Source organism: Rhinopithecus roxellana, chromosome 17 (genome assembly GCF_007565055.1).
Source record: "Rhinopithecus roxellana isolate Shanxi Qingling chromosome 17, ASM756505v1, whole genome shotgun sequence".
NCBI classification, from domain to species: Eukaryota; Metazoa; Chordata; class Mammalia; order Primates; family Cercopithecidae; genus Rhinopithecus; species Rhinopithecus roxellana.
This window is the reverse complement of record NC_044565.1, coordinates 86,222,775-86,242,882: the sequence shown is the minus strand read 5'-3', so window position 1 is coordinate 86,242,882 and position 20,108 is coordinate 86,222,775. Positions and strand designations below refer to the sequence as shown.

Below are 20,108 nucleotides of genomic sequence, written 5' to 3'. Positions count from 1 at the left end.
CAGAGATCTCCTAGCTGGATTATGAATTTTAATGACAAAGTATCAACCAGATTTCAGCCTTTGATATCTAATCCATGGGCTAGACTGAAAATGAACCTAAATCTTGTTAAGTTGTTAAGGAGTCTATTTATTCATTCAACACTTATTTACTAAATGCCAGCATGTTCTAGATTATAGAGATAAAGCAGGTATAAAACAGGAATTTTGCTTTCACAGAGTTGACAAACCTACTTGGGAGAGGAGAGCTTTATGTGTAACCCTGATCAGGTCAACAGCAAGAGCCTGTGATTGTTCAGTTCTTAAGGCAACTCACAGGTCTCCCACCAACAGAAATGAGATAATAAGGAAACCAGAAAGGAAGCCCTCAGAAAGGCAATTCTCCCCAGTGCCAAACTCAGACTTGGTAAGACAGAACAAAGACAAACAAAATCTTCTCAGAGAGCAGAACAGGTACAGCCAGAAGATGGCCAAGTAACCCATCACATTGTGCTGAAGAGAACCTCAGACAGCCTGAAACCTGGGCCTGAGGCAGGGTCTGTTAAAGACAAAGTCAGTTAGTTCCCATAGTAGACACTTCTAAGTGTGTTAGAATTGTTTTGTAGTAGTTACTTACACTGCCTGAGCTGGTAGGCATGTACTCAGATTCTCCTAAACATTTGGGTATGTGTTTCAGGAGGAGATGGTAGAAAAGTATAAAATACATCTCAAAGAAATAAAGGAAGCCTCTGGTGCTTGGAAAAATGCTAATAAGCGTGGCTGTATGTCTCACTGGGGCACGCTAAGGACTTGGGAAGCCCTAACAGTGCTGCCTAAAAAAATGCTATTAGCTCCTGCCTTATGTAACTATATCTATAGCTTTCTGCATACCCTAAAATTAGAGAAACTTCATCTAACTTTTTTTTGAGATGGAGTTTCGCTCTTGTTGCCCAGGCTGGAGTGCAATGGTGCAATCTCAGCTCACTGCAACCTCCGCCTCCCGGGTTCAAGCGATTCTCCTGCCTCAGCCTTCCCCTGAGTAGCTGGGATTACAGGTGCCTGCCACCATGCCTGGCTAATTTTTGTATTTTTAGTAGAGACGGGGTTTTGCCATGTTGGCCAGGCTGGTCTTGAACTCCTGACCTCAGGTGATCTGCCCACCTTGGCCTCCCAAAGTGCTAGGATTACAGGTATGAGCCACCACACCCGGCCCCACCTAACTTTTATACAATCACTTTTCCATCATTCATATCATTAACATCACTGTCCTGTGAGGACTAAGCAGATTGGTGTCAGAAGTGGGATTAAAGCAAAGGATGTCTTTAAGCCCTTGTCAGAATGTAGCTGCCCATTTTCAAGGTAGACATTCTATTTGAGGTTTTATATGTAAGAGGATATCCAAGGGGAGCCGAGTTTTCCTTTGACTCTCATTGAGCCAACTCTTGTAGAAGTCAGAGATTCCATAATGATTTAAATACAAACAGTATTTAATTAATGCACAAAGTTTGATTGATAGAGTATGTAAACACAACATTGCTTGAAACTGTTTTTAGAAGATGGCTGTGGGCCAGGCGCGGTGGCTCAAGCCTGTAATCCCAGAACTTTGGGAGGCTGAGACGGGCGGATCACGAGGTCAGGAGATCGAGACTATCCTGGCTAACACGGTGAAACCCCGTCTCTACTAAAAAATACAAAAATCTAGCCGGGCGAGGTGGCGGGCGCCTGTAGTCCCAGCTACTCGGGAGGCTGAGGCAGGAGAATGGCGTGAATCCGGGAGGCGGAGCTTGCAGTGAGCTGAGATCCAGCCACTGCACTCCAGCCCGGGCAACAGAGCGAGACTCTGTCTCAAAAAAAAAAAAAAAAAAAAAAGAAGATGGCTGTGTACATGTCATCTACCCAGGTAAAACAGTTGAATATCTGGATAAAATCTAACACATTAGTGACTAAAACTATACATATCACAGTATCTACAGTTATCCATAATTTATAAAGTAAACTACACTAAGTTGAAGCTAAGGCAATACAATTTAAGCATTAAAAACTAACTTTTCTACTTTTTTTTTTTTTTTTTTTTTTTTAAAGACAGAGTCTTGCTCTATAGCCCAGGCTGGAGTACAGTGGCATGATCATGACTCGCTGCAGCCTTGACCTCCCAGGCTCAAGTGATCCTTTTATCTCAGCCTCCCAATCAATTAAACCACCACATTGGGCTAATTTTTAAATTTTTCATAGAGATAAGGTCTCCCTATATTGTCCAGGCTGGTCTCAAGTGATCCTCCTGCCTCGGCCTCCCAAAGTGCTGAGATAACAGGCTTGCCCCACTGTGCTTAGCCTAAGACTTCTTTTTTTAGATAGAGTTTTGCTCTTGTTGCCTAGGCTGGAGTGCAATAGAGCGATCTCGGCTCACCACGATCTCCACTTCCTGGGTTCAAGCAATTCTGCTTCAGCCTCCTGAGTAGCTGGGATTATAGGCATGTGCCACCACACCCAGCTAATTTTGTATTTTTAGTAGAGATGGGGTTTTTCCATGTTGGTCAGGCTGGTCTCGAACTCCTGACCTCATGTGATCCACCCTCCTTGGCTTCTCAAAGTGCTGGGATTATAAGCGTGAGCCACTGCGCCCGGTCGACTTTCTTTTTTTTTTAAGAGAGACATGACCATTTTAGCCTGAGCTAAGCAGGAGAGACTGGCAACAAGCCCAAAGTCTACTGAAGAAGGAAAAAAATATGCTTTAGGTGACTCTGGGATTTTGACTTTTGGCCACAAGTTATGCAGCTTCTCAGGTAAGAAAAGAAGGGAGCAGTTGAACCTCTTTTCAGTGATAGGTGAAAAATGCTGTAAGTAAAATAATGCTATAAAGATAACGTAGAAACAGAAAGTGTTAAGTCTAACATTCTTTTATTCCTCCCTAGATAGAGAGCCAAAAGCTGTATGCCTCAGCAGTTGTTAATAAAGGACCTTGGAAAAAAATACAGATGGCTGACTCGGGGCATTGAGAAAACAATCCTTGAGCTAATTATTGTATCCTCTTCAAAATATAAAGGTTAAGTGAGTACTTATATGCCAATTTCCATAATAGTTTAATTCTTCTACTTATTCTGTATCTTGTCATTATAAAACTGGGTTTCTATAGAATGCAAATTCCAACTGTATATAGCAAATAAAAATATCCATTATGACCAACCCCCATGTGGCCAGTTAAGTGAGGAAGAAATGAGGACATCCACCTATGTCAAACAGCAGGCATTTAAAAATAAATTACTAAGCATGGCCCCACAAGATGTAAATAGGAAGACTAATACCTGGTCAGCTCATATGAATTTCAGTAAAAGATCATAACCCATACTTAGAGATATTATTAGATACTACCTATCAATTATCAAAAAGAATGTTCCCTTGTGATCATGTAGTTTACCACAGTATACAAAACTGAAGCTACATGATAATTTGATAAGAACAAAAAATGTGGACATTGGCACTAAGTATTGCTGTAGTTGTAAGTTTCTAATTTCTGGCTTTCTCTTAATGGAATAATGAAAACCTCTGGAGATGAGTCCAATATGTTTAAACACACATTGATTCATTCATTCACAACAGGGTCTCGCTCAGGCTGGAGTGCACTGGTGTGATCATAGCTCACCGCAGCCTTGAACTCCTGGCCTCAAGTGATCCTCTCATCCTAGCCTCCTGAGTAGCTGGGATTACAGGAGTGTGTTTTCATTCCCAGCTAATTAAAAAAATTTTTTTTGTAGAGATCGGGCTCCTTATGTTGCCCAGGCTCATCTAAACTCCTGCCAGCCTCAACCTCCTGGGTTCAAGTTATCCTCCCACCTCAGCCTTCCAAAGTGCTGGGATTACAGGTGTGAGCTACTATGCCTGGCCTTAAACATTATTTTTAAAGGATATATGGGAATAACAAAACATAATGTGAATACAAGACTACAATTTTTAAAAGCAACAAACCTCAGCATTAATGTATTTTGTAAGCTGATTGCTGTGGCATGCTCAGATGGTGGTATAAAAACTCACCAAAATTGTTTCACTTTACTTGGGTAAAGTTTTAAACGTCTCTAATAAATTCTTGACATTGATTTGGTTGCATTTTTGCTGGCATCTCTGATTTTAAAAAAGTTATACAGATATAGTACTAGGTAATAAAAACATATGCAAAAGTAGTTACAAATGATAGTAATTACTGTTCCACAGTGAAATACCCTAAGGTTCTTTTCTGTGATAATCATCACTTTCCATTAGAAAGAACAATTAAAGGAGAATGAACAAGATTTTGTGTGTCCTCCAAATCTCCAACTAATGTATACTCACAGAGCCCAGATGCCACTCACAGGACAGGAATATCAAAGATAAGCATGGGACCCCTTAGCAAAAAGCAGATGATATCAAAGGTACATGGTGGTACCACAAAAATGACATGCACAGCAACCCAAAAGAGGGTCTGCTAACGTGACAATCTAAACACGAAGCAATGCCAATACCAAACCATTAATGAAAATTTGTTGAGCCTACAAAAGGTTGCGATATTCCTTCCAGAGACAAATAATATAAACTATACTTTTTTTTTTTTTTTTTTTTTTTTTTGAGACGGAGTCTCGCTCTGTGGCCCAGGCTGGAGTGCAGTGGCCGGATCTCAGCTCACTGCGAGCTCCGCCTCCCGGGTTTACGCCATTCTCCTGACTCAGCCTCCCGAGTAGCTGGGACTACAGGCGCCCGCCACCTCGCCCAGCTAGTTTTTTGTATTTTTTAGTAGAGACGGGGTTTCACCGTGTTAGCCAGGATGGTCTTGATCTCCTGACCTCGTGATCTGCCCGTCTCGGCCTCCCAAAGTGCTGGGATTACAGGCTTAAGCCACCGCGCCCGGCCTAAACTATACTCTTAAAAAGGAATATCTCCCAATAATAAATTAACTCATACTCAGTTTATCACCAAATATGTGGGCAGAGTGACAAATGATTTAAGAAATAAAATAGTAATTTGCTTAATTGATGTATCTTTCCCTTGAGAATTCAAGTATCAGTTGGAGATGTAAAAAAATATATTTTTTGAGCTGGGCATGGTGGCTCTTACCTGGAATCCTAGCACTTGGGAGGCCAAGGTGGTAAGACTGCTTGAGCCAAGGAGTTTGAGAATACCCTGGGAAACATAGTAAGATCACCCTGTCTCTAAAAAAAAGATTTGTTGGTATGGTGGTGCACACCTGTAGTCCCAGTCCCAGGTTCTTGCGGGGCTGAAGTGGGAGAATTGCTTGAACCCAGGAGGTTGAGGCTGCACTGAGACAGGATCACACCACTGTACTACACCCTGGGCAACAGAGCCAGACCCAGTCTCAAATATATATATATATATATATATATATATATATTTTTTTTTTTTTTTTTTTTTCTAAGTTGATATTATAAAACTCCAAATCTTAGGCCAGAGGACTAAATGACAAAAATGGAATTTGGACTGACCTGAAATGTGGGCCTCCTGGCAGATGTCTCTAAATTAAGTTGATCTTCCCTCCCGCAAAGTGACAGCTTATGCGTGTCTGTGGAGTAGCCACGTCCTGAGCCAGTCTCTTGTCAATGGAGGAGCTCATGGGAGGGCAGGAGGATACTAATTTCCCCACAAGAATGACAAAATACAGGGGCATCACTGACATCCCAGTAGGAACCTGGGACACTTGGAGAGCTGTACTTTTAAGAGAATATTATGTTACTTCCTACTTTTATTTTTCACTTCCATATGTGTATGTTTTGAAACAACAAACAAAATCTTTACATCCTGACTGCTGGCATCTTCCAACATTCATATTACCACCCAGCCATATAATACTCACACATGGCTAGTGCAGGAATCGTTGACTGTCTAGCCCAGCTGAAGGCAGTATGGTTTGGACCAGTGACCACTGCATGTTGTCTCGTTCTCCCTCCTCCAAAGTGGTGATTCAAAAAAATTATCTTCATTCTGTCCTCTCTTTACCACTATTTGGCAAGTTAGGGTGGTTAATATTATCATTAGCCACAGGACCATGAGGGGCTTTATCTGGACCTGGATGAGAAAATTTCACAGTACTCTGAGATCCTGAATATGGCGACTGGCTGAGACTTTGAGCTGCCTCTTTTTGGAAGGTGGTATAACTGCATTTCAAATTACATATAGGATAGTGGGGTTTCATGGTGGTTTTTTTTTTTTTTTTTGAGACAGATTCTCGCTCTGTCACCCAGGCTGGAGTGCAGAGGTGCCATCTTGACTCACTGCAACCTCTGCCTCCTGGGTTCAAGCGAATTGTGCCTCAGCCTCCCAACTAGCTGAGATTACAGGTGTGTGCCACCACACCAGGCTAATTTTTGTATTTTTAGGAGAGACAGGGTTTCACCATGTTTCCTAGGCTGGTCTTGAACTCCTGGCCTCATGTAATCTGCCCACCTTGGCTTCCCAAATTCTGAGATTACAGGCGTAAGACACCGTGCCTGGCCTATATTTAGGATAGTTTTAAATGGGGCCATTTTAAGAGGATATATAGGGCAAGAAAAGGGTGAACTGTAGTAGACATTTTCTATTTTGGGTCTATCCAAATCACCTCTGGGGTAAGTGATTACATTGCTAGTCTATGGTGGCAGGTGACTATTTCCAAGGGAAGAGTCAAAGAATTTTTCTCCCTAGCCCACAGTGATTGGTTCAAGGGTAGCCTGGGGCTCACCAGAGCCAACAGCACCTCAAAAGACATTTGTAGGGGGGACTTGTGAATCAGAAGCAATTCTTTCCTACTGATTTTGAACCAGAGACTGTAAGTTCTGCAGCCATTTTTCTATCTGAAGAACTGTAATAACCCAGAGGAAGCAGAACTGAGATATGAAGGAAAAAACCAGAATCCTGGCAGCCAGATTTGAGTTCTCTTAACAAGTGATACCTGAAGTTGCCCTACCCCTGCATACTTAGGTGTGTAAACCAGTAAGTTCCCTTTTGCTTAGGCCAGTTTGGGTTGGTTGACCCCCTTGAAAGCCCCTACGTTATAAATCAAAAAACAGTATGTAAGCTAGGTGTGACTTCAGTAATGTGAAAAGAAAATTCCCCATTTTACAGGCAACTCTAATAATTTGGTACTGAGCAAACCTTAGGGATTTTACCGCTTGATGAATTGGGGAAAACTGTTTTTACTGAAGTCTGAATACAGGATCTGGGCACCATCCCTCATGTTGAGATGATATAAGCATTTTGCATCTGAAATTGCTCTGAAAAACTATGCTTCCCCCTTCATTTTTTCTCCCCAAAAGGAACTTTCCTGACATTTTAAGTATCAATTAAATATCTTAAGTTTGTAGATGGATAAAAGATTACATTATAAGAAAACATGGCAAAGGAGGTGAGGTCAAAAGCTGAGAGCAAGAGGTGTGTCAGGTTGGGGCGTGGCACTTGAGAGGCAGGAAGGTTTGGAAGGGTTCCTCTAGACCAGAATTAGCATCAAGTTGGCTGGGGATGAAGGAGGGTGGCGTGGGGTAGCCCTGAGTGTCCAGAGAAGGAGTGAAAGCATGGATTCCCAAAAATAAAAAAGACTTCATGACTTTCCTCAGCCACGCACCACACGCGGCAGCTGAGCAGCAAGGGTTCACCCAAGGTTGGGGACCAGCCAGATGAGTCTAGGTCACGGAGGCAGGGCATCCCGGTGTGCTAGAGGAAAGCTGGAGTAACTGGGCTACCTGCTGAACACCTCACGGACATTATATATCTGGTAGGTATGGCCCAGGATTCTTTTGAGACCAGTTGTAAATTTCTTCTCAGCTTCCTCATTTTTTGAAAGATTAGAACTAAAGATCATACGGCTTCTGAAGAATAAGAACTCACAATGTAATTAGCAATTGTACAAGGAAGCATGATCTGAAGTCTCACAGCTATTTTAAAGTCAAATAACGGAGTCTAATTAGAAGCAGTCCACAGCTATCTTAAAATTTAGGAATTAGGAATTCAGTTGCTTAAAAGGTAATTGATACATAAAGCACAGCTGCCTTCAAGGCATTTTTCTCAGTAGCACAGGTGCTACAGTCATCTCACAGTTTCTAATTGTTTTTAGGTGACAGGGGATTTACCAGAGGTAGAGCTGCCTGAGACATTGCTAAGAGACAAAACAGTGCTAAGGATCTGCGTGGAGTGGCCGTTCCAAGCTCACATCTCTTTCAGTCCTCAAGTACTCGTCTCCCATTAGTCTCATTGGTGCATGTCTTGAACCAAGTGTTTAGAAAAAGCACCCAGGTATATATAGGTATTTGCAGGTATATACAGAAGGCATCATGACGGGAACACCAAGGAAAACCCCTGCCTCTCAAATCTTCAAGCAGGGCTTGAAGTAGCCAAAGAAAGCAGTGTCAGGGGCTGTTGGGCAACAGCCCTGAATATTCCCAGGGAGAAGCTGGCCACTGCTGCCTGGCTTCATGTGGTTCTGATGTCAGCGTTCTTCTGTCTCAGGCCCTCTGTCATTCCAGGATGCTGGAGTCCACGGGCCCTGTTTTATACCCTAGCTGAGGACTAAGATATGCTGTTTAACTTCTTGTGCCACCCTCCCAATTCCATCACTCATCCTGCTTTCTCTCAAATTCCCTGAATGCCCTGACTTGCCTGGCAATGTTCTCTTTTGTGGTCCAGAAGCTGACTACAGTCTGATCTCTGAGGTTCAGGCTCCCCTAAAATTACTGACCAGGACTGGTGCAGTCTGCTTGTTCTTGGTTCTGATTATGATTTGCCCCCATGGAGGCTGCTAAGTTGGGCATCATTTATTGCTCTTTACTAGCTGACCCTACCTGGCACGGCCCCACTCTGCTCCCAGCATGCTGTGCAGCTGGCAGTGTGTGCTCCAGTTACAGTTCCTTCTGGGAATTGAGGCTGTCAAGGCTTTTTAAGTTATCTAGGAAGTTGCTCTCTACAGAAAAGGCTTGATTATTCCTCCAGACCCTATACTTATCTTAAAATTGTTTTCTTCGCTAAATCCTGGTGTGAACTTTTTTTTTTAATGCTAGTAAAGTACTGAACTGCCTACCCCATCTCATAATATTATAAGGCTTTTTCCTTTTGTTAAAAAAGAGTGTCAATCCAGCGTATGCTACTATACAGCTTCCTATCTGATGTGGGTATAGCTTGATAATAAAATGGGGTAACTTGAAAATTCTGAATTTTAAAATAAAAAATTATTGGGGTCCTCTCTATCATCAGTCCTCCTACCTTTCATTAAGTTAGGCAGCATGAGATTTTGACAGACTTGCCCAAAGAGGCAACAAGACAAGAGGATTAGGTGAGCCTTGGTTTGGGTTTGAAATCAGCTGCAGTGTTTGGAATTTGGGGCTTGGGTTAAATGATTATATTTTGGTGGCTGGCAAGAATCTCAGCATGATGTACGACTGAGTTACAGAAATCAGCCAGAAACACCCTTGGGATAATGGCCATGTCAACTCATTTCATAATGGTATGTGAAACCAGAAATGAAATTAGAAAGACTGGGTAGTTTTGTTTTGTTTTTGTTTTTTTTTCCAAAGGAATGTATAATTCAGGTCAAACATTCTTTTTTTAGAGTGGATTATTTAAGTGGGAGGCCTATTCATGCACTTCTATGCATATAGTTCTTTTTCCCCTTAATTCTTAGAATTAGGACATGTAAAATTGTCTGTTTGTGGCCACTTTAAAACCATGTTGCAAGCAAAATGAACTATAAAGACCACTGCAGAAAAATCTCTATTTTTTTCTTGAAAGAGAGCTCTGAATCTTTGTAACATCTAACAAAGACACTAGGGAAAAATTAGGGCTTTTTTGCATTAGATTCAATCTTCTTGCCAGTAGCACACCCACCATTTACCAAGTTTATTTTAACATCTGGCACTGAATTTAAGGAAGAGGAGCAGGAGGAGGTTACATTTTTTTTGCATCTAAAACCCCACATAATAGTAAGAAGTGATAGGTCAGACTTATTAGTTATTGTTAGGCAGAAAGCCATACTAAATGCAAACTACTTGAATCTCATAAATTACATATTGCGGGACTAGTGTATTGCGAACATTGAGCCTACCTCAATGTGAACAGCCAACAGAATTCTTAAAACATCTTTGAGATCAATGAAATTCTTTTTAGTTATTAGAGTTTTTATTCAATATCCTCTCTCAGCATGAATATGATACGTTAAGTAATATAATAATTCTGAGCTTTTCTTTTTAGAAATGCTAAAGTGTTTAACAATTCTTATCAATACTTAAAATAGCACATTGAAAAGCCCTAAAATAATACCAGAAAACACTCTTTCTACATAGAGGATCCAAGGCAACAAAATCAAATGGGATAGGCTGGAATTGCCAAACCCACCTAGACAAATCTGGGCAAATGAAGACACAGTAAGAGAAGATACACCAAGTGAACGGAGTATAAGGCACAGCTTCTGGTTAGAATGGTAGATGGTTTTTCACAACTCCACAACTATTCCTCCATGACCTCAGAAGCCTGTCCTCCCTCCTACCTTGCTGGTCAGCAGGCTTTCCTGTCAGCTGCCACAGTCAGGACTGCTTTTGGAATACCCTAGCATTTTTTCTGGGCATGGAGAAGCCTAGCCCAGCTAAATTTCATGTCTATTCAAGGCACATTCCAGAACCAACTTCCACAAAGTATAAACCACCCTTTGTCACGTACTGGGATGTTGTGCAATTTTTTTCCCCAGCTTAAGCCTGTGTACAGGTGAAGACCCTGTGCAGATTTATAAAAGACTGACTTAAGTAGCAACTTTGAGGGCAAAGAAAATGCACTCTGGTTTAAACAAGTTTGTTGTCATCAGATATAAGAGCAAACAAACCTGGCAACACCATACCTTTCTTCCACGGAAACTTCCTTCAGCTGCTGGTGTGGCTTGGTGCCTTCCATTTCCCTGATGCTCACAGCATAGATCTTGGTGGTGTAGTCAATGGCCTTTTCTCTAGCAACATCGCTGTCATAGCCTCAAACAACAAAAAGAGAATGGGGAGCCAGTTGGTTTGCAGTGGCCCAGGAAGGGAGGTGGTGGGAGGTATAGTGGGCACAGGAGGCACGTGGCAGGTGGGGGCTCACCTCCATCCTCTTCCACGTCGGTGTCTGACTCCTCGCTATCTACCAGCTTGCTCTCCTGGGTCCCCACAAACTCCCTGGTCCAGATCATCAGGGCTGTGTCGGCGCCGCCCACTGTGAGCAGCACAGAGTCATTGTGCAGCCACCTCACGTTGGTGACGTGTGCACTGTGCCCCACGTACTTCTTGAATCTTGCGTGCTGTCCCTGTAAAGCCCGAAATTGGTGATTACCCCAGCCACTGTCTCATTATTTCTTTCTCTGGGCTCATTTATCCATATTAATTTCTACTGGTTTCTACTGGATACAAAGTAAACAGTTCAACAGCAATTTCCCTACATTTCAACTAGAATGTAAGCTCCATGTGGGCAGGCACTAGGTCTCTTTTTTTTCTTCACACAGTACCCAGCTCACAATAGGTCCTCAATATATATTTTTTGAGGGAATGAATGAAACGTCAGACTACAGAACCTATTTTCTGGGAATCTGTGGACATATAAAAAGTTTGTTCTGGTTCTCTCAAATGTCAAATGTGCTGTCTCCACAGGTCTTTAGTGTAAACTCCTGACTGAGTCTGGCTGACATCTGAGATCAAAAGTGTCTTCACAGCCATCCCGTACAGTGACTTTTGTACCATAGTGGAGGCAGTGGCAGAACAGCAAAGGATCTCTTATAAACTTGGGGCCTCAAGTAAGATGTAAAATGAACTAACAGTTTCTGCCACAGACGCTAGAAAGCATTTTTAACAGAAACACTCAAACACTGATTTAAAGACAAAGCTCCTTTTCAACAAACGTAGCCAAATCCATAAAACCCAATTTATCAGTAACAACTAAAAGCTTTTTGACTGGTGTGCCCAGGCCACCCCACCTTTATCCCCAGTTGAGGGCAGACGGCAGAGGGTGGAGGGTGGAATGTGAGTCAGCTGCTCACGCCAGGGCAGTCCTGACAAGTGGTGCAAAATCAAAGCTGGCACCAGAAAGAGTTTCCAGATTCAGCTCATGAGCCACAGCCTGGCAAAAACAGCTGCAGCAGTAGCCATTTAAAGAGGTGGAGTTTTTCCATCCTCTCAGCGACTCCGAGGGAATACCTTACACAATCTGGAAAGCCACATGCACTCTCTGAGGTGGTGAGAGAGCCACCAGTATCCTAGATGAAAATTTTATTAATTTACAAGTGGCTCCCAGAGGGGTTTGGACTGGCATGCTGGAGAATCTGAAACCAGCATAGACACACGGCAGCGAACAGGTGCAGGAGCATTCGTGACTTTGTAATACTCCTAGTCAAGATCTCCCTGTATTTGGCCAACCACTAGCTGACAGCAGAGTGGAACTGCCAACTCCTCAGTAGAGTACTGAGCCTAGAAAGGTTCCTGAAGCAAACAGGCAGGTCTATTTCCAGGAGGCCCTCCAGAGTCATTAGTTTGCTAGCATAGGCAGAACAAAAGAATTTCCAAGAAAAACCTGTTCGAACATGTGAGATCCAGAAGGCATGGAAACAGAGGACAATCACAGCAGCTTGCAGCCATGTGCCCTGCTGGTCTTCTAGCTGGAAGCAGGAGCACATCCAGTTTATATACTACAAATGCAAGCTGTTTCTTTACAGAAGTAAAAGAGCATGAGAAACGCCTCTCTACACCCTTAACTTATAAGAGGGACACAGGGTTTCCAGATGGGAAGAAAAAATGCAAAAAAGAAAGGTTCAGGGAAAAACAGACTCTTAAGGGATGAAATTCAGGTTGCAGAGGGAAAAAAGGGACATAGAGGAAGAGAAAGAGAGGAAAAAATTCAGGGCCAATGAAGAGATTTAACAAGGCAGCGATTCTCCCAGCAGTGGGTGATTCAAGATTCTCAGAATAGGAAACGAGATCACTGCTCCATGCAACAATAAAGGGAACTGACACTTGGTAGAAGGTTCTGTGAAAGCAGCTGCTGTTTCAGGAAGAAGACACTGGCAGCGACGTTCAGTGGTTCTCGGCAGGGCCTATGGAGGAAACATCCTCAAGACCTGGCACAGCCAGTGCGATGAATGACCTTTCTGGGTCTTCAAGCCGAATCTGCATTTGTTACACCCATCAGAACTTGCTGCTTCCCCACGACTCTCTTATTCATCGAGTGATGAAATAATGGATGATAGCTCCAGAAAAACCTGGAATATGGGCAGGTGCAGTGGTTCATGCCTGTAATCCCAGCACTTTGGGAGGTTGAGGTGGGCAGATCACTTGAGGTCAGGAGTTCAAGACCAGCCTGGCCAACATGGTGAAACCCCAACTCTACTAAAAATACAAAAATTAGCTGGGCATGGTGGTGGATGCCTGTAATCCCAGCTACTCGGGAGGCTGAGGCAGGAGAATCGCTTGAACCTGAGAGGCAGAGGTTGCAGTCAGTTAAGATCACACCACTGCACTCCAGCCTGGGCAACAGCAAGACTCCATCTTAAATGAAAAAAAAAAAAACCTGGAATATGTCTCCAGAGTAGTGGTTGCCAATCCCTTGTAGGGAGGAAATTTCTGAGAATCTCATGAAAGCTGGGCACTCACCCCCTACATTCACATTTCAGTTTCCCTATCTGTAAAATTTTCCATGCAAAGTTTCTCTCTGAAAAATCATCCTCCAGAGCTTTTGACATTCTGAGCAGGAAACTTAAGGACTTGTGGGCATGGAGGGTTTTAAAAATGCAAATGAGATAGTGGCATTTTACTCTCTCCATTTAGCAGAAGGGCTAGGTTTGCAAGGGAAGGGAGGCTATGGGAAGCAATCAGCAGGCCATACAGATGGAGTCAAAAAACAGAATTTGGTTTTCTGATCCATGGTTTAAGATACTACAAAAATGGGTCGTGCTCTTGTTAAGGCTCTGACAAAGGTTAGAGTCTGTCTCATGGAGGCTGGGACAAGATGGTTGTCAGGGCACTAACGATCTAACTGAGAAGGCTTTAACCTATAAAACTGAATATTAATAAAGATACACATCTGGCATGGAAAGAAAAATGCCTGGAAGAGATACCCACTCATGGGAAAGTAGAATGAGAAAAAGAGCCAAGATAATGAGATGATTTTAGCTCCTAACAAATAGAACTTGAATTTTGGACACAGAGCTGTGTGGTGGTAATAAGATCTCACAGGTATCACCAAGACTGATGACATAGAACTTAATGCGAGAACATAGCAATGGCATGGTACATTAGTCTGCTTGGGTAACCATAACAAAATGCCCTAGGCTGGGTAGCTAAACAGCAGAAATTTATTTCTCACAGTTTTAGAAGCTGGGCAAGATTAAGGTGCTGGCCAATTTGGTTCCTCGTGAGGGCTCTCTTCCTGGCTTGTAGATAGCTGCCTTCTCACTGTGTGCTCACATGGAGAGAGTACTGTGTGTGTGTGAAGAGAGAAAGCTAGCTCTCTGGCATCTCTTCTATAAGGACACTGATTCCATCAGATTAGGGCCCCTCCCTTATAAACTCATTTAATCTTAGTTACTTCCCTAAATGTCCTCTCTCCAAATACAGTCCCATTGGGAGTTCGGGCTTTAACATAGATTTGGGAAGACAACCATTCAGTTCACAATAGATAATGAACTTTGTTCAACAGAGTGAGAGCAGTTGGACAAGTGTGACTATACAGCTGGAAATATTCATTGGCAAGAGATTCATGTATTTTGGAAGGAAAGTGTGGCAGAAAAATCAGATTTTTTTTTTTTTTTTTTTTTTTTTTTTTTTAAAGAAGAGGCCAGATGCAGTCGCTCATGCCTATAATCCCAGCACTTTGGGAGGCCAAGGCAGGTGGATCACCTGAGGTCAGGAGTTCGAGACCAGCCTGGTCAACATGGTGAAACCCCATCTCTACTAAAAATATAAAAAAACTAGCCAGCTGTAGTGGCAGGCACCTGTGATCCCAGCTATTCAGGAGGCTGAAGCAGGAGAACCACTTGAATCCAGGAGGCAGTGGTTGCAGGGAGCTGAGATTATGCCATTGCACTGCAGCCTGGGCAACAAGAGCAAAAACTCCATCCTCAAAAATAAGTAAATAAGTAATTCTTTTTTAAAAAAAGAGGAAGACAAGTGATTCTATCAAAATAATTTGTATTTGGCTAGTAGTCTTTTTAAGCTATGAACCTATTTCTTCAATCAAATCTGACACAGAACTTAAGAATGAAAAGATAATTTAAAATAATGGAAAAAGATTTGTACAGATACTTCCCAAACAGTAAATAGACGAGAAAGTGCTCAGCATCCTTAGTCATCAGAGAAATGTAAACTGAAAACACAACTGGATACCACTATCTACTCCCCAGGACAGCTCAATTTTATGCATCTGACAACACCGAGTATCAGCAACTGGAACTCTTACATTTCTGGTGGGAATACAAAATGATACCACTTTGGAAAAAGGTCTAGCAGTTTCTTAAAATGTTATATATTTTCTCCATGACTCAGAAATTCCACTCCTATGTATTTACCTAAAAGAAAGAAAGCATATGTCTACAAAGACTTGTCTAAAAATGTTCATAGCAGCTTTACTATAACTCAAAACTGGAAAAGTATGTTCATCATAGGAATATGGATGAACAAACTGTTATATCCATACAATGGAATTCTACTCAGCTATGAAAATGAATGAACCATTATGCAACATGGATGAATCTCAGAAACATCTCTGAGTGAAAGAAGCTAGATAAAAAGCAGTACCTATTTCATTTATATGAAATTCTTAAACAGGTAAAATTTATGGTGAAAAATACTGGAATAGTTGTTTGACCTGAGGAGGGAGGGGACATGGGGACTGGCCCAGACGGAGTATGAGGAAGCAGCCTGGGGTGACAATGGCCTGTATATCTTCATAAGAGATGGTTATATAGGTATATGAGCTTTTGGTCAAAGCTCATCAAATGGAACACTGAACATTTATGTATTTCAACTGTATATAAATTTTACTTAAAAAATACCATAAGCAAATCTTGAACTCTAGATAATAATGTACATGATGTAACATTTAGGGGTAAGAAATCTTGATATCTAAAATGTACTTTTTCCTCCCAGCTTTACTGAGGTATAATTAACAAAGATTTTATATATTCAAGGTGTACAACAAAATTTGATATATACATACATTGTGAAATAACTACCATAATCAAGCTAATTAATGCATTAATCATGACATAGTTACCACTGTGTGTGTGTGTGCATATTTGGTAAGGACACTTAGGATCCACTCTATTAGCAAATTTAAAGTAAATAATACAGTATAATTAAATATAGTCACCATGCTGTATGTCAGATCCCCAGAACTTATTTATCTTAAAAGTTTATACCCTTTGCCCGGATGTGGCGGCTCACGCCTATAATCCCAGCATTTTGGGAGGCCGAGGCAGGCAGATCACCTGAGGTTGGGAGTTCAAGACCAGCCTGATCAATATGGAGAAATCTCATCTCTACTAAAATTACAAAATTAGCCAGGCATGGTAGCACACGCCTGTAATCCCAGCTACTAGGGAGGCTGAGGCAGGAGAACTGGTTGCACTCAGGAGGTAGAGGTTATGGTGAGCCCAGATTGTGCCATTGCACTCCGGCCTGGGCAACAAGAGCAAAACTCCATCTCAAAAAAATAAAAAAAAAAAGTTTATACCTTTTGACCAACATCTCCCCATTTTCCCCCACTCTCCAGTCCTTGGCCACCACCCTTCTACTCTCTACTTCTACGAGTTCAACTTTTTCAACTTCCACATATATATGAGATCACAAAGTATTTGTCTTTCTGTGCCTGGCTCATCTCACTTACCATGTCCTTCAGGTTCATCTACACTACTGCAAATGACAGGATTTCCTTCTTTTTTATGGGTGAATAATATACCACCATATATATATGTGTATACACACACACACACACACACACACACACACACACACACACACAAGTACTTTCCTTATCCATTCATTTGTTGATGGATACTTCAGTTGTTTCCATATCTTGGCTATTGTGAATAATGCTGTAATGAACATGGTGTAGATATCTCTTAAAGATACTGATTTCATTTCCTTTGGATATATACCCAGAAGTGGGATTACTGAATCATATATTAGTTTTTAATTTTTTGAGAAACATTCATATTGTTTTCCATAATGACTATACCAATTCGTACACTGTTGGTGGGCATAACAGTATACAAGAGTTCCGTTTCTTTACACCCTCACCAACACTTGCTCTCTTTTTAATAGATATCCTAACAGGCATGAGGTGATATCTGTGATTTTGATTTACATTTTCCTAATTAGTGATGTTGAACATCTTTTCATATACCTGTTGACCATTTCTATGTCATCTTTGGAGAAATGTCTATTCAAGTAATTTGCCTATTTTAAAAGCATGACTTTTGCTATTGAGTTGTCAAGTTCATTATATATTTTGTATATTAACCCTTTATCAGACACATGGTTTTACAATTATTTTTCCCATTCCATAGGCTGCCTTTTCATTTTGTTGATTGTTTCATTTGCTGTGCAAAGTTTTTTAGTTTGATGTAGTCTCACTTGCTTTTGTTTTTACCTGTGCTTTGGCTGTTACATCCAAGAAATCACTGCCAAGACCAATGTCAAAGAACTCTTTATATTTTCTTCTAGGAGTTTTATGATTTCAGGTCTTACATTCAAGTCTTTAATCCATTTTAATTTTTCCAAATGGTGTGAGATAAAGATCCAATTTCATTCTTTTGAATGCAGATATCCAGTTTCCCTGACACCACTTATTGAAGAGACTGTCTTCTCCTTATTGTGTACTTTTAGTATCCTTGTCAAAGATTGACTATATAATATGCATGGATCTATTTCTGGCATCTTTATTCTGTTTTACTGGTCTATGTGTCTGTTTTTATGTCAGTACCATACTGTTTTGATTACTATAGCTTTGTAATATAGTTTGAAATCTGTATTTCAAAGTGTGACACTTCCAGTTTTATTCTTTCTTGGGACTGCTTTGGCTACATAGGTCTTCTGTGGTTACAAACAAATTTTAAGGATGTTTTTCCAATTTTTGTGAAAAAAATGCCTTTGGAATTTTCATAAGGATTACATTGAATCTGTAGATTATTTTTTGGGTAGTGTGAACATTTTAACAATATTAGTTCTTCCACTCCATGAACACAGGATCTCTTTCCATTTGTGTCTTCTTCAATTTATTTCATGAGTGTCTTACAGTTTTCAGTATACAGTTCTTTTGCCTCCTTGGCTAAATTTATTCCTAAACATTTTATTCGTCTTGATGACACAGTTTTTTTTAGATAGTCTAAGTACATAAAAATGTAATTGAACTGTGTATGTTAGCTTTGTATTCTACAACTTCACTGACTTTTGTGAATTCTTTTTTTTTGAGACAGAGTCTCACTCTGTCACCCAGGCTGGAGTGCAGTGGCGTGATCTCCACTCACTGCAAGCTCCACCTCCCGGGCTCACGCCATTCTCCTGCCTCAGCCTCCCGTGTAGCTGGGACCACAGGCACCCGCCACTACGCCCAGCCAATTTTTGTATTTTTAGTAGAGACAGGGTTTCACCGTGCCAGTCAGGATGGTCTCGATCTCCTGACCTCATGATCCGCCCATCTCGGCCTCCCAAAGTGCTGGGATTACAGGCGTGAGCCACTGCGCCCGGCCGACTTTGTGAATTTTAACAGTTTTCTTGGGGGGCAGTCTTTAGGGTTTTCTATATATAAGATCATGTTGTATATAGAGATAATTTTACCTCTTTCTTTCTGATCTGGATGCTTTTTCTCTCTTTTTCTTGCCTAATTGCTCTGGCTAGGACTTCCTTGACTTGTTCCTGATCTTAAAGGAAAAGCTTTCGGCTTCTCATCATTGAGTATGTTAGTTGTGGGTTTTTCATTTATGGCTTTTATGAAAGTTCCTTCCTTTGATATCTAATTTGAGTGTTTTTAATCATGAGAGGATGTTGAGTTTTGTCCATCCTTTTCCCACATCCAATGAGATAATAAAATGATTTTTATCCTTTATTCTGTTTATGTGGTATATCACATTTACTGACTTGCATATGTTGAACCATCCTTGCATCCCAGGGACAAATTCCACTTGATCATGGCCTATGATCTTTTTAACGTGCTGTTGAATCTGGTTTGCAGTATTTTGTTTCAGATTTTTGCACCTATATTCATCAGGCATATTGGCCTGTAGTTTTCTTGTAATGTCTTTATCTGGTTTTGGTCTCAAGGTTCTTCTGGCCTTATAAGATGAATTTAGAAGTGTTCCTTCCTCTTCAATTTTTTTTTTTTTTTTGAAAGAGTTTAAAAAGGACTGGCAATATTTTTTCTTTAAATATTTAGGAGAATTCACACATGAAGTCACACGGTCTTGGGCTTTTCTGGGAGGTTCTTGATTACAGATTCAATCTCCTTGCACATTATTGATCTGTTCAGATTTTCTATTTCTTCGCAATTCAGTCTTGGTAGGTTGTATATTTCTAGAAATGTATCATTTCTTCTAGATTATCCAATTTGTTGGCATGTCATTGCTCAAAGTAGTCTCTTATGATCCTTTGTATTTCTACAGTATCGGTTATAATGTCTCTTTCATTTATAATTTTGAGTCTCTTTTTGGCTAGTCTCGCTAAAGGTTTGTCAATTTTATCTTTTAAAAAAAAAAAAAACTCAACTCTTAGTTTCGTTGGTCTTTTCTATTCTCTTTATAGTCCCTATTTATTTCTGTTCTAATCTTTATTATTTCCTTCCTTCTGCTAACAGTAAGCTTAGCTTGGTCTTTTCCCAGTTTTTTTAAAGTGTCAAGTTAGGTCATTTGAGGTCTTTATTTTTCTTTCTTAATTCTACAGTTTACTTTAAATTACAGAATTTAGGTTGTGGGTTTCTGTGAGTTCACTATATTATTCTCTTGCCTTATGTGTATGCTTGAAAATCTTCACAGTAAAATCTTAGGAAAAAAGCATACACAGAAGCTGAATGTGCAAAATACAAAACACAGTGTAACTCTGTTAAAACAGGAATAGGATTCCAGAGCTTTTGCACAGGTTCCTTCCTGGCCACTTGAGATACACCTCCCTGGAACTCTGGTCTGAGGA

The 20,108-nt window shown here is 40.9% G+C and overlaps 1 protein-coding gene across 1 annotated transcript in view; it reads right to left on the bottom strand.

Moving 5' to 3' along the window:
• Positions 1-20,108, bottom strand: part of EML6 (EMAP like 6) — a 254,718-nt gene that overhangs the window by 32,759 nt on the left and 201,851 nt on the right. The window contains 2 exon segments of the mRNA XM_010378900.2: positions 10,811-10,937; positions 11,047-11,248. Of these exon segments, the coding sequence (XP_010377202.2) occupies positions 10,811-10,937; positions 11,047-11,248 (329 nt within the window).